Source organism: Salvia splendens, chromosome 6, assembly GCF_004379255.2.
Source record: "Salvia splendens isolate huo1 chromosome 6, SspV2, whole genome shotgun sequence".
NCBI lineage: Eukaryota > Viridiplantae > Streptophyta > Magnoliopsida > Lamiales > Lamiaceae > Salvia > Salvia splendens.
Genome location: NC_056037.1, coordinates 28,161,185 through 28,176,362, shown reverse-complemented (window position 1 = coordinate 28,176,362; position 15,178 = coordinate 28,161,185). Strand labels below are relative to the sequence as shown.

General features: G+C 42.7%; 1 protein-coding gene across 1 annotated transcript; it reads left to right on the top strand.

The window, feature by feature from the left end:
* The first annotated feature begins 9,120 nt into the window (after positions 1-9,120).
* On the top strand, positions 9,121-12,356 carry LOC121810038 (probable LRR receptor-like serine/threonine-protein kinase At4g37250). Its single transcript, XM_042210928.1, has 2 exons — positions 9,121-10,843; positions 11,486-12,356. The coding sequence occupies exons 1-2, from the start codon at positions 9,229-9,231 to the stop codon at positions 12,181-12,183; spliced, it is 2,313 nt and encodes a 770-aa protein (XP_042066862.1). The 5' UTR covers positions 9,121-9,228; the 3' UTR covers positions 12,184-12,356.
* Positions 12,357-15,178: the final 2,822 nt, after the last annotated feature.

Genomic DNA, 15,178 nt, shown 5'->3' with positions numbered 1-15,178 from the left:
GGGCCTTCGGGGTCGAACCAATTTCCCGCCCCAGGTCCTTCGTCTTGGACAATCATGTTGTGGAAGATTATGCACGTATACATGATGTCAACCATGTTCTCCATGAACCACGAACGAGCCGGGGCTTTGATAATGTTGAAGCGCGCTTGATGAACCCCGGACGCCCGCTCCACATCCTTCCTAGCAGCCTCCTGCTTCTGCGCATAAAGTGTCTGCTTTGCGTTCACAGGCCTAGCGCACGTCTTCACGAAGGTTGGCCACTTCGGGTAGATGTCGTCGGCAAGATAGTACCCCATTCTATAGCGCCGGTTGTTAGCGGTGAAGTTGATGGTCGACGCTTTACCATCCAAAACTTCGGCGAAGAAGTCAGATTGATGGAGCATGTTTATGTCGTTGTTCGAGCCGGGGACCCCGAAGTACGCATGCCAGATCCATAGCCGGTAGTCGGCGACGACCTCGAGTATAACGGTGGGGTGGGTGCCTTTGTGGCCGCTCGTGTACGACCCCCTCCACGCCACCGGGCAATTCTTCCATTGCCAGTGCATGCAGTCGACGCTGCCAAGCATCCCGGGGAAGCCATGCACTTTTCGTGAAGGCGGAGCAGGAACTGGCAATCTGTCGTGCTTGGATTCCGGATAAATTCATCGGTGAAAGCTGCCCGGACGCCTTTGCAGAATTGGAGCAAGCACATTCTCCCAGTGCTGTCTCCAATGTGGAGATATTCGTCGAACACATCCGTCGTTTGTCCAGTCGCAAGCTGACGGATTGCTGCAGTACATTTCTGCAGCGTCGTGTGGCTGGGACGGCCGACGGCTTCGAACCTTTCTTGGAAGAACTCTTCGCCCGCCATTGTATTTGCGATGTGGAGAAATAGCGGTCGCCGCATGCGGAAACGGCGACGGAAGTAGGTATCTCCCCACACCGGATTATCGCAGAAGTAGTCGCGGACTAACCTTGCGGCGGCTTCCTCCCGGTTACGATGGATGTAAGTCCGGGAGCGTCTTTGGGGCAGCGCGGCTTCCTCCGCTTCCCGGCGTCGATCTTCTTCAAGTGATTCTTCCATTATTTGACGCATTTGCTCATATGGATCCATGAGATCGATTAAATTTGGGGGAAGAATAAAAGAGCGATGATTTGAGATGAAAATTGGAGAGGAAATGGAGATGATTTTGGAAGAATAGATGTGTAGTTGTGTGTGAAATGAGGATGAATTAGGAGTATTTACAGAGTAAAAAATAAAATAAAAAATATAAAAAAAATTGGAAACGGCTATAAAAACGGTAACATTACAGTTTTCACAATTTTTTTTAAAAAAATGAATTATTGCGTCAGCGTGACGAATCCCACTCGCGGGCCGATGAGTGGGCGTCACGCATCGCCTGGGAGCTCGCCACGTCGCCTCAGCGCGTGGCGAGACGTCACGCGATTGGTCACTGAGGGACGGTGCGGGACGGACTGGTGACAGGACGAGACGCAGCAACGCATCCCGTCCCGGTTCCGTCACTGCAGAACGAAACACGGGCCACCCGCGTAACGCGTTGCGGGTGGCCTAATCCCAATTGTTAATCGTGTTACGCCTTTTAACATGGGGATTTCATCTTTGCCACAAAATATTAAAGCTGCCACAAGATAATCAGTCAATGACTATTGGTTGAATATATCATTGACTAAATAAAGATTTAATGAATTAAAAATTGTGTATATATGATTACAGTTTTAGGCATTTTACATTTAAAAACGATTCATGAATATTAATTTATTTAAAGAGAATTAATATAGTAGTATATGTTATCCATCTATAATAATATAGGAAAGTATTGTTTTTTTAAAAATTAAATATATGTAGATTTTGGAAATGATTAATTTTCCATTAGATATCTCCACAATTATGTTCCAATCACACTGAAATCATGTAGATATGTAACACAAATCTTTTAATGATTTATTAAAATAGAATAGAGGCAATTTAGTAAGAAAATGATAGTAAAATCAGTTAAATAAAATTGATATGTTTTGATTAAAAATTGTAGGAGCATTATGCATGTAAAATTTATATGCATTTATCTTGATCAATGGATGAAGAGTATGGATATACTAGTATTTATATTTACATTTATTAATTACCTAATGTAATAAAGAAAGATTGAGGTTTTTGGGAAGAATAAGAATCTATTCTTAAGAATCAATCAGAAAGCAGAAAAGAACAAGATAAGAACTTTGTAAAAGGCTCCTTGCACATAACTTTTAAATTTTTTGGACATAAAGAAACAACACTAAATCAATAACATTAATGTAGACATAATGCAATTTTTATGTTGATTTTATTTTATTTTTTTTTTATCTGAGTGGAACTTTTTATGTTTTTTTGTCGGAGAAAGAATCGGCAAAGAAATTTTTTAAGCAAATTAAGTCGCCCAAAAATACAGGCCTACTTTGGCTTTGATCTTCATTTAAATTGACAGATTCATTAATTTTTTAATGACGTTTTCCCTTATAAAGCCTAATGATGAGGAATGATAATTTATACATCCTCTTGGGTTGTAGGAATCAATTTAACCATTGATCTATAATTTGTAATCATCGTTAAAATTTGCATTATTGATAAATAGATTTTCACATGCAAGTATTTTTATAGGTCTGAACTCATCATACCAATATTTTCCATTGTGATTTACCTATATATGGCACACGAGTGCACATGATCTATTATCACTTAATAATCTAGTATTTTTTTATGGTGATATGAATATAAATTTAAAGGTCGCATGATGGTGAATTCGAATCCGAAATCTTCGATCTCAGGCATTATCACTCTACCGCTTAGCCAACTCACTCCATTAATAATATATTAGTTGAGCCTATCAAGTAGTAGCATTATATATAGAGGGAGATGGAAAAAAATATAGAGCTGAACCAATTTTTTAATAGTTGAATATGTTTATATTCATATCATATAAAAATCTTAAAATTAATATATTTAGTTTTTTCAATATTGGCACAATACATTAAACTAATGTAAAACTGTGTTTATATGCGGCACATTTTTTTATTTTTTTATTTACTTTCTAGTCTTCAATTTGCAATTTTCTTTCAAATTAATTTTTTGCAGCAATATTTTTCTTTGTTTCTTTCTACTACCCTATTAATCTTTCAGTCTTTGACATTAATCATTAGGGTAATACTAGCATGCTAACTAATTTTAAAGTGCTAATGTACATCCAATCTCGTGCTGTCAAGTGACACAAAATATGTCATATTGTAAACACTAAAATGCGATATACATTTGTGAAAATGATAGATGGATTTCAGCAAATTGCATTTTTTGTTGTTGAGTTTTGCATTTTAGATATAGACTGCTTAACTTGCATTTTATATAGACGGATTGCATTCATACATAGTTTATTTTGCGTTATAGACAATTTATGTTTAAATGCAAAACTCAACAATATAAAATGCAATTTGCCTATAACTAAAATGCGATCTACGGAAAAATGCACATACAACATCACAAATGTATTGCATTTTAGCGTTTATAATATTGCATTTTTCGTACCACGTGGCAGCATGAGATTGGATGCACATTAGCACTCTAATTAAGAATGCGCCCTAGTGCTCCCCTTAATCATTATCTACATCAATTTAGTAAGAACTTAAGATGATTTCAAATAATTTAACTAAAAGGTTTGGATTTATGATTTTGCATATATATCGGCATATGTATGGGTGTGATCAAATTCAAGCCATATCTTCTGTCGTAACAACAAATCATGGAACATTGTATGCATATTGTGCATTGTAAAATGTTTATTATATATGCATATAATCTTAATGATTTGTTGTTATGTATATGTACATGGAGTATAAGATTGTTTTGATTTTAACGTACTCGTATTTATATATATATACGATAAATAAGAATATGAAAAATATAAAAGAAATGGGTGAGACAACTCACAAATTTTCCCTTTCGCACGAGCTACTCATCCATGGACCATGTCCCTCCGCCATCTCATCCCTACGGGACGCGCCACACATTGTTCATGTTGTAGATGCTATAAAGTATAAACCAAGCACAATGGATATTGGATAATCATCACAAAATATATGGTTTTTTATAGAAAAAAAATATCTAGAAGATCACATTCTTTGAATTTGAAAACCAAAGAAAACCCGATAATTTCAAATATGAATCAAAGGAACTTGAGAAGACATCTGTCAATCATGTCTAAGGCCAATTCGATAAACCCAAAAACTACTACTACTACAAATGATCCCATTCTCAAACATAAAAACAAAATGCTATCAAAACCAAAAATGAAAATGCTCTTGCTCCTTCCGACAGAGAGCATTTAATTTGTGGAAAAATGATCAGTCGATGAGATACATGAAAGTGGTAGATACCAATTAATTCATTCCAAGAATTGAAATTAATAAGGCTGTGTTCAATTCAATGGAATGCGAGCTCTAGAATTGGAATTGAAGCTTCTAATTTCAATTTCACTGTTCTATATCAGCAAAATATGTGGATTTGTAAGGATTTGGAATTGAATTTAATTCAATTCCAATTCTATGTACCGAACATACTCTAAGAGAAATACAAACGTGTGGTATGCCGTACGTGTATGCTTGATAGAACTTGTGATGAGTTCAACTGTCAAGATTTCGTAAGATTAATATTTGAATTACTCATGCAATTTGAAGTTAATTAACTATCTAAAATCATATTTTGGAACGATATATTTTGATTTTAATCACGGGTTGAGGGTTTGCCTAAACTCCCGCCCACACTGGTGTTTTTTATTAACAAAAAACTATCTAAAACCATATACTCCACTCGTCCCATAAAAATATGTGCACTTTTCACTTTCGTTCATCCCATAAAAATATGTGCATTCCATTTTTGGAAAGCTATATCAATTTAATAATGTAGGTCTCACTATCTACTAACTTTACTTTAACTATCATTTCCTCCTCTCTTTTACTTTACCATACCATTTTCCACTTCTCTCTTACTTTATCAATTTTGTCTTAATTCTCATGCTATATCTATTGCACATATTTTCATGGGACAGAGAGAATTAATTACATAGGGAAATACGGAATTAACAATCCGTCAATTTGGAGAAAGTTTATATGCAAGTTACCTTGCATTATTTAAAACTCACTTATACTCCCTTTAGATTGAGTAATGTTATTAGGTATTATTGTATACAAGATTCAGTTAGATCTATTTTGTGGTCCAAAAACTAATAATAATACTAATAATAAGAGTATGTAACAAATTCTTGCAATATGACATCCCATGTTATTAAAGGAGAGATAAGACAGAAACGAAATCAATAATTTACAAGTTGGATCCCTTTTGGTAAAGTCAATAGGATTAATAGAATTATTATTGTTACTGAAGAATTCTTGACTCCATCTTAATGTCATGTAGCAAAGATGCTATTCCCTCCCACATTCATCTCTGTTTATTCCAACTAAAATAACTTATCAACCTTTTTCCCAATTAGTGTCATGTCACATTAATTAATTATCCATTTTCAGTCCTTTCTGTATCCCCACACCATTAATTTATGCTACCATCAACTACAACACAACATTTTGGTTAGAAACTTTGTTTCTGCTGACCTGTGCTTCTCCCATTTTTTCCACAGGGTAAATTTCATTAAATTGACAATGTTCCAATTTTAGGTGTAGTTTGAAATAAACTAATTTGGCTCACTGCATTAGAAGTCTATTAACAGTATCATTTTTTTTTCATTTAAGAATAAATAAGAGATAATGTTTGACTGTGATAATTAAGTGAACTATATCTTTATATCTACTATATATAAAATGGGTAAATTCTTTTAATTAGAGATGTTTGATTTGGTAGATGGATTAAATTTAAGTCAATTTTGGTACGACTAATAATCATCCAGATCAGAGTACACAATGAATTATCTTTCCATGGCCGATTTTATGCAAATAAAATCTCCTGACGAAGTTCCAATTATTTTACTACTAAATTAAACACTTTGTTTTGTTGATTGAACGAAATGGCATCTTTCCTAGTCTATTACCTAAAATATTAAAGTTTTATTTTTCATAAAAGTGATTAAAGAGGAAGTATATTGAACAAAAAATACTCTCTCTATTTCCTAAAAATAAGAATTTTTCAAAATGACACAAATTTTAATGTAAAACTAGAAAAGTAATAAAGAGAAAAAAAATAGATAAAGTAAGAGACAAGAATTTAAAAAAAAAACTAATGAAACTAAAGTTAGTAGATTGTGGTATTTAAAATAAACAATTTATATTTTTAGAAACAAACCAAAAAGCAAAGAATTTCTAATTTTAAGAGCCGGGAGAGTAATAAATTATACTGGCTCAGTCGCAATTAAGAGGACACACTTTTCCTTTTAATTTGTCCAAAATAAAATAACTTTATAAACTTGTTCCCTCCAATTAATGCACTCAAATATTTTTTCTCTCTCCAATTAAATATTCAACTCTACTTCTTATATTTTAATAATAGTAGTACTTATACTCACTTTTTCTTTATAAATAAACGCATTAACTAACGACAACAAAAAAATGAATTTCAGTTTATCAAATAACTAAAAAATGAATTTCAGTTTATCAAATTTCTTAAATCTGTATGAAAAAATGCTTATTTTTTTAATATATAACCTCGTTTCCCATATAGTCATATGGTCCTCCCTTCTCGTTGTTGTAAGAGCATCTCCAATGGCGGACGTCCGGTCGGACATCCGCGACGGGCGACCGGGACGTCCGCCATTGTAACGAAACAACTCGGATACGGACGTCCCGTAAGGACGTCGGATGTCCTCGGACGTCCGGGCGACGGGCGGGCGGACGTTCGCCATTGTGGCGTGGGTCGAACGTCCGGTATTAATTTTTTTTTTAAACTCTATATATACGGCTCGTTGAACTTTATTTCATTCGCAATTTTCTCGTATTCCGTGTCAAAATTATAATTCTGTTACGTAATTAAATAATTGTGATTTTTTTTATTGCGGGAAGTCCTAGTGGGAAGGGCGATGGGAAGGGCGGATTGTGCAGGGGAAGTCCTAGTGACGTGGCAGTGGGATGGGAAGTCCTAGTGACGTGGCAGGAGGTGTTTTTGAGAAGTCCTAGTGGATGTCCGAGTGGGACATCCGTGCATTGGAGATGCTCTAAGAGCATCAGCAAATGAGGCGTCAAAACCGTGACGCCGATTTTTCGCCGACGCCGGTTCTGACGCCGAACCATTGCGACAGGCGTCGGCGAAATCGGCGTCAATTTCGGCGTACCCATGCTGATTCGTGTGGTGACGCCGGTTCTAACGCCGATCCTCACGGCGCCATTGTAGGCCCCGGATCGGCGTCAGACCGGCGTCAGAATTTAATTATTTTTTTCTTTTTTCGAAAACACTATATATACGCGCTTTGGACGTCATTTTCATTCGCACCACTTGTTTTAACGAGTACTCTCTCTATCTTTCTTTCTGTACAAGATCAATTTAAGAAATGAGTAATGTCGGTGGTAGTGGTGGTGGTAGTGATGGGGATGCTGATGAGTACGAGCGTATGCTGAACGAAGAGCTAGATGCCTATACGAGTCATGAGGTTGATCGATGGATGCAGAGTTATATGCAGCCACGGGTACCTCGCCCACGACCAGTTGTCCGCCGTCGACAAGTGGTTGATCGTGATCACGTAGCTGCACATCAGCGCCTGTTCACAGATTACTTCGCAGAGGAGCCGCGTTTTAACGCCAACCATTTCAGGCGTCGTTTTAGGATGAGGCGGGACTTGTTAATGCGTATTGTTAACGGTTTGGAGCAGCGATATCTGTATTTCCGCTTCAGGCACGATGCGGCTGGCAAACCCGGCCACACCCCTATTCAAAAGTGCATTGCGGCAATCAGGCAGTTGGCCTACGGCACTTCGGCAGACATGTGGGACGAATACCTCCACATCGGTGAGACGACTGCCCTCGAATGTATGAAGTATTTCTGTCAGGGCGTGATTGAAGTATTCGGTGATCAGTATCTCCGAAAGCCTACCCCCGAAGATTGCCGGGATCTGCTGCGGATGCACGGGGAGCAGCATGGGTTCCCGGGAATGTTAGGCAGCATAGATTGTATGCATTGGGAGTGGAAGAACTGTCCCGCTGCCTAGAAGGGGTTCTACACGACCGGCTACAAGGGAAAGAATCCCACGATGATCCTCGAGGCCGTAGCTGATTACCGGCTGTGGATTTGACATGCGTATTTTAGAATAGCCGGTTCGAACAACGACCTAAACGTCCTCAACTCGTCGCCCCTTTTCAACGAGCAGTGCCAGGGCGTCGGTCCGGCCATCAGTTTTGTCGCCGACGGCAACCAGCATGATATGAGCTACTACTTGGCGGATGGGATATACCCTAGGTGGCCCGTCTTTGTGAAGACGATCCGGTGCGCATCAGATGCGAAGAAGGCCTACTTTGCGACGCGGCAGGAGTCGACGCGAAAGGACGTGGAGCGCGCATTTGGTGTGCTTCAGGCGCGATGGGCTGCAGTTAAGGGACCAACGCGTTTGTGGCATGTCGACTGCATTGCTGATATAATGTACGTCTGTATTATCATGCACAACATGATTGTCGAAGATTAAGGTGTACAACTGACTGATTGGGCCAATGACGATGATGAAGCCGGTCCAAGCCACGGCGTCGCCGCCGCCAACGTACGAGGTGGGGTACCTCACGATGAAGAAGCCCTCCTCCAAGCACATGCCGACATGCGTCAGACGGAGGCTCATATTCGACTCCAAAAGGATTTAATTGAAGAGTTGTGGGCGCGGAGGATTGGAAGACATTAGTTTTTATTTAAATTTAAATAATTTTTTTAAATGTATTTTTTTTAAACTATTGTACTTTTTGAAATTTTAATAGTATTATTCAATTTTCCTGTATGTATCTCGTAAATTAAATTCTGTATGTTGCTACAATTGTAAATTAAATTTATATAATTGTTATTAGTGATGTGGATAGGCTATGTGAGAGCTATTTGATGTCCAGTTGCATGTCCAGATGATGTGGCAGGAGGATTTTAGTGCTGGATGATGTGACAGTGAGAAGGCTATGTGAGGGCTATGGGAGGTCCTAGACCACTGTGGATGCTCTAAGTATATGCAATAAATCTCAGTTACTTTGCCACCTCAGTCTCTCTCTCTCATTCAGAAAACTGGAGATGCGGCAAGCATGAGCTCCGTCTACCCTGACCTCCTCCGTTACTGGCGGTGGAGGATCCTCGCCGCCATCATTCTCATCCGCTCCGACTCCCTCGGCCTCAACACCGACGGTGTAATCCTCCTCTCCTTCAAATACACCATCCTCAGCGATCCTCTCCAAGTCCTCCACTCCTGGAACTACACCGACGCCACTCCCTGCGCCTGGTACGGCGTCACCTGCTCCGCCCCCGGCTCCGCCGTCACCGCCCTCTCTCTCCCCAATTCCGCCCTCCTCGGATCCATCCCCGCCACGCTCGGAACAATCCCCCACCTCCGCACTTTAAACCTCTCCAATAATTCCATCAACGGTTCTCTTCCAGACTCTCTCTTCTTCGCCTCCGAGCTTCAAACCCTCGATTTTTCCAACAATTTGATCTCCGGCGAGCTCCCGCCGCTCTTCGGAAACCTGAAAAGTCTCCGCGTTCTCAACCTCTCAGATAATGCTCTATCCGGAAAGCTTCCGGCGAATCTCTCAGCTCTGCACAACTTAACAGCTATTTCCTTGAGGAGCAATTACTTCTCCGGCGAGTTTCCTGGTGGATTCAACTCCGTTAAATTCTTAGATCTATCATCAAATTTGTTCAACGGCACGCTGCCGGTGAATTTCGGCGGCGAGAAGTTAGAGTATCTCAACATCTCCTACAACAGACTCTCCGGCGAAATTCCGTGGCAGTTCGCCGCCGGAATAGCGGCGAATGCAACAATCGATCTCTCATCCAACGACCTCACCGGTCCGATTCCAGAATCCGACCTCTTCTCCAACCAACGGATCGACTCCTACGCCGGCAACGCTAACTTGTGCGGCAAGCCGCTGAAGAGCCTCTGCCCGATCCCGTCCTCCGCAGCAATCGCGCCTAATTCGTCGGTGCCGGAATCGGAATCGCCGCCGGCGATCGCTGCGATTCCGAACACCATCACCTCCAGCCCCGCCGCCGCCGGTCCACCGCAGCAGAGGAGGGCGAGCGGGCTCCCCACCGGTACAATTTTAGGGATCGTCGCCGGCGATGTGGCGGGAATCGCGGTTTTATTAGCTATATTTGCTTACGTGTACAGTTTGAAGAGAAGAGGAAGCGCGAAAAAGGAGGCGGAAACTGGGGGTGAGTTTGACTGGGCTTCGGTTTCGTCATCGGCATCTGAGGAGTCCAGCTGGCTCCGCGGCTGGACGTGCGTGAAAAAGCAGCGGAGTGCGGCGGTGGACGACGACGACGACGCGGCGGAGGCGTCCTCCGATTCGACGAGCGAATCGGCGGAGCGGCCGCAGAAGAGCGGGGGGGCGCTGGTGACGGTGGACGGGGAGAAGGAGCTGGAGCTGGAGACGCTGCTGAAGGCGTCGGCGTACATTCTGGGGGCGTCGGGGGCGAGTATAATGTACAAGGCTGTTTTGGAGGACGGGACGACGCTGGCGGTGCGGCGGATTGGGGAAAGCGGCGTCGAGAGGTTTAGGGATTTCCACAACCAGATTCGGGTCATCGCGAAGTTGGTGCATCCGAACCTGGTTCGGATCCGAGGCTTCTACTGGGGCGCCGAGGAGAAGCTCATCATCTATGAATTCCTTCCCAACGCTAGCCTCGCTAACGCCCGTTACCGTAAGTTCGCATTCGAATTCAATTCTTTATTAAATTAAATTACATTCGAAAATGAATAACTGAAAATGAATGTTAAGTGAAGTTTTCATTCTGAGTTGAATTATTGTGTACGAGTTTTATCTGAGGCTGAGGCGTGTGCAACCTGCAATTGAAGCGGTGGAGTAGTTGTAACTGAAACCTATTGTAGGAGTGTATATTAAATGCTTCTATTCTGCGCGCCACCACCAGTTTAGTTGGTAGTCAGCTTCGTCTTCTAGTGTGAGACTTTTATCATCATAGAATAGAATTAATTTTTAGTCCTTCAACATTGCATTAATATCATTTCTGCTCTTTATTCTTTCTAAATATACTATCGCTACAAGGATTTTTGCACTTTTTGACCAAAATACCCTCAATCTGTGTGAGTGATTGTCACTTTAGAAGAATGAATAAGCTAAAGTGATGGTTATTTCTTTCTCATAGAAGAAGACATAAATGGCGATTATAGCATGGAGTATATTTTGATCCCAAAAATGCAATCAAGAATACAGACTGTGGATGATATTAGTGTAGACTAAAAATTTAATTGTCTATATAATTAAAATACTCGAATTATCGTTAGACATAGTTACGTGCTAAATTGTGCCTGTGTGATTTTCTCAGGGAAAGCTGGTTCATCACCATGCCCTTTACCGTGGGAAATGCGGCTCAAGATAGCAAAAGGCGTGGCGCGCGGGCTGTGCTACATCCACGAGAAGAAGCACGTGCACGGAAATCTCAAGCCCACTAACATCTTACTGGGCTGGGACATGGAGCCCAAAATCGGCGATTTTGGACTCCAGCGCCTCGTCACATGCGACAACAGCAGCTCCAAGGCTTGGGCCGGCAGCTCAGCCCGGAACTTCGGGAGCAAGCGGTCCACAGCCTCGCGGGACAGCTTCCCGGACTACGCGAGCGGGGCCACCCCGAGCCCGAGCCCGAGCATAATGGGCTTGTCGCCCTACCACGCGCCCGAGTCTCTCAGGAGCCTGAAGCCCACTCCCAAGTGGGACGTGTACTCCTTCGGAGTGGTGCTTCTGGAGCTCCTGACGGGCAAAGTTATAGTGTCTGAGGAGGCGGGCCCCGCACTGGCACTAGCCGGGACCACCGCCTCGTCGGACGAGGACAGGGGGAAAGTGGCTAGGATGGCCGACGCTGCGATCCGTGCGGACATGGAAGAGAAGGAGGAGGAGTTGCTGGCGTTGCTTAAATTAGGGTACGGTTGCATATCGGCGGCGCCGCAGAAGAGACCGTCGATGAAGGAGGTGCTTCAGGCGCTAGATAGGTTTCCGGCGGCTTCGTTTTCTTCGGCTTGTTATTGATTGATTGTAGGCAGTGTGATATGAGTGAAGAATGGCTGACATGTTTGTAGTTTTTTTTACTAAACAATCTTTGATGATAACATATCATAGGTTAATTAGTTTTCAGGTTTTGCTTCGACCTCTTATTCTTAGCTAATCCTTGTCTAAGTAATAATAATAATTTCTTTTTTAAATTCACTAGAAAATTAGAGTAGTACTATCTTCCTGCTTTATTAATGATTAGAGCATCCACAACGGTGGTGGCCCAACCAGCGTCCGTCCGCGCGTCTCGCCGCCGCTGCGCTCGCGCCGTGCCAGCGAGCAGGACACGTGGCGCGCGGTGATTTTTTTTAATTAAACATTGGTTTTTAATTAAAAAAACCGATTAAAAATAAAAAAAAATATTTTCACTTACCAAAAAAAATATATCCGTTTATTACCGTTTTTACCACTTTTTAATTTTTTTATTATTTTTTTCCCCCAAAAATACACACTTTCATCTATAAATACCTCCACTTTCACACCCAAAAATTCACATCAAACTACACAATTCTCATCTTCATTCTCCCATATCCATTTTCATCTTCATTCTCTCATACCCTACAACATAACAATGTCCGGTCAAGGCGATGACCACCCGCCCTCTTACGGTTGGAACCCCGAATGGTTCGGTTCACAACCGTTTCCTAGTCCGGAAACGGAATATTCGGCCCCTCCTCAAACCCAAGATTCGGGCGTTCCGGGTGGCTACCGGCCATACCCAATCGACGACCAAGGTGCCTCCGAAGGGCGATACGGGTGGACACCGGAGCCTAGGTCGACCGCCCCTCCCAAACTCAACCTCCTCCTACTTGCGGTGTCCGCACACCGTACACTCCGGCGGAGATGGATAAATTGTTCAAGGCATACTTGGAAATCTCCGAAGATGCGGTGGTTGGCACGAATCAATCCTGCGATCACTTTTGGTGGCGCGTCTCTCGCCGGTACAATGAAAACCGGCCGCCGGGAACGATCGAGCGCAACGAGAGTATGGTGCGCAACTCCATCGGCCGAGCCAACGAAGAAATTAGCAAGTTCAATGGCTATTTCCTCCAGGAGACGCGGAATGCCGGGAGCGGCCGGAGCGAGGTCGACATCATCACTGCCGCGCTGAGCACCTACCAATCCATGAAAGGCAAGTCGTTCAAGTACCTCAACGTTTGGCAGGACACGCGGACGCACCCGAAGTATATGGGAGGCGTAACATCCTCCTCTAGCGGCTCCTCCAAACGGTCAAGGTCGGTATCCCTATCCGACACCGGCTCCGAAGAAGTGGCTAGCCAACTCGCCGGAGCTAACTTGGGTAGCCTCGACGCCGACTGCAAGGAAGGAAGAAGGCGGCGGCCGACCGCCATCGCGCCGCGACTCCATCTGCCTCCGCTCCCGAACCCGCTCCCTATGCTCCACCTCCACCCCCGAACAACTCGCTGTGGATGCTCTTAGGCCAATTCAATATGGCCGATAGGTCAACTATGACCCCCACGCAACTTCAAACGCACGAGACCATGATATTGAGTCTCCAAAAATAATTGGGGTTAGTGCCGCCGGATGAGTAGTCTTCCTCGGGTAATATTAGCCAATAATTATGTAATTTATAATTTTTAGGAGTTTAATTATGTAATTTTTAATTTTTAGTATTTTAATTATGTAATTTTTAATTTTTAGGATTTTAGTTATGTCTTTTTATTTTATTTGTAATTTGTAATATTTATTGTGGTTTTTTAATGAATTTTAATATTATGGAAATGTTTTTGTTTAATTGAATTTTAAATTGAATTGTGTTCGTCCTTGCGGAAGAGCACAGCTGTGGGTGTTGTGCTCTTGCCAGAGAGCAGGCATGAATAGTGGCGCCGGGCCACAACCGTGCTCGCTGGCAAGAGCACGGTTGTGGATGCTCTTAACGCTTAAATATTTTGTATTAATCAAATGCAATTTATCTAATAGATATCCCAAATATAATGAGCACGCACCTGACACCTCACAAGGAATGGAATCGGTTATTTGTAAATTGTAATAACATATAACATGGTTTTTTTTTGCAAGAAGTTGCAGGCCATAGATGTTGCAAAAATGCTCAGACACAATGGTTCCGGAAATAATAATTTTAAAAATGAAAAATTGGAAAACTAATGAAGTGTTTATAAGTATAACTAGTGTATCACAGAAACAGTTTAATTACGTGTAGAAAATAAAAACAGTTGCCCTATTAAAATAGCTTTACATATTGAAATGGAGAGCAGTGCCGGACTGTGAACAAAATTAACTGCTCTGTATTAGGGCACCCACAATGGGCCGCCCGATGGCACGCCTCGGGCGTGCCATCGTCCTCGGGCGCGCCCGATGCCTCCATTGTGGGTGGCCGCCTTAGGGCGCGCCCTACGCCCACGCCCTAAGCTTCGGGCGCGGAAGAAGCGCGGACGATGGCCTATCGTCCACGCCATCGTCCACGCCATCGGGCACCATTGTGGGCTCGGCGGACGATAGGCGCCGACGATGGCACGCGTTTTTTGATTTATTTTTTTCCGAATTTTGTCTATTTAAACCTCGTTTCTCATTCACTTGTTCATACGAACATCTCGCCTCTGTCATTTCTCTCATCTCTCACATTTCTACCTCTCTCACATACCAAAATGAACCACGACGACGACACTAGTTCTAGTTTACTCGGAGTCAGGTAGTCCGATCTCGGAAGCCTTAGATGCAGCCGTTGAAGAGGTCATGGTGGAATGCTCGAAATGCAGCGCGAGGAGGCGGCGGCGGCGGAGCAGATCCACAGGCCTATTCGACGTCGGACGGTTGTCCGACGCGACCACGCGGCAGCTCACCAACGTCTGGTTGTAGACTATTTTGCCGATCAACCACGATGGGGACGAATTGTTTTCCGCCGCCGTTTTAGAATGCCGCGTTACCTTTTTCTCAGCATTGTCCAGACGTTGGAGTCATGTGATGAATACATGACGTATCAGGAAGATGGCGT

Excerpts from the sequence above, each read along its gene's own strand:
- LOC121810038 (XM_042210928.1), top strand. The coding sequence starts at position 9,229 with ATGAGCTCCGTCTACCCTGACCTCCTCCGTTACTGGCGGTGGAGGATC. Across the intron at positions 10,844-11,485 it reads CCTCGCTAACGCCCGTTACC|GGAAAGCTGGTTCATCACCA; the intron begins GTAAGTTCGCAT and ends TGATTTTCTCAG.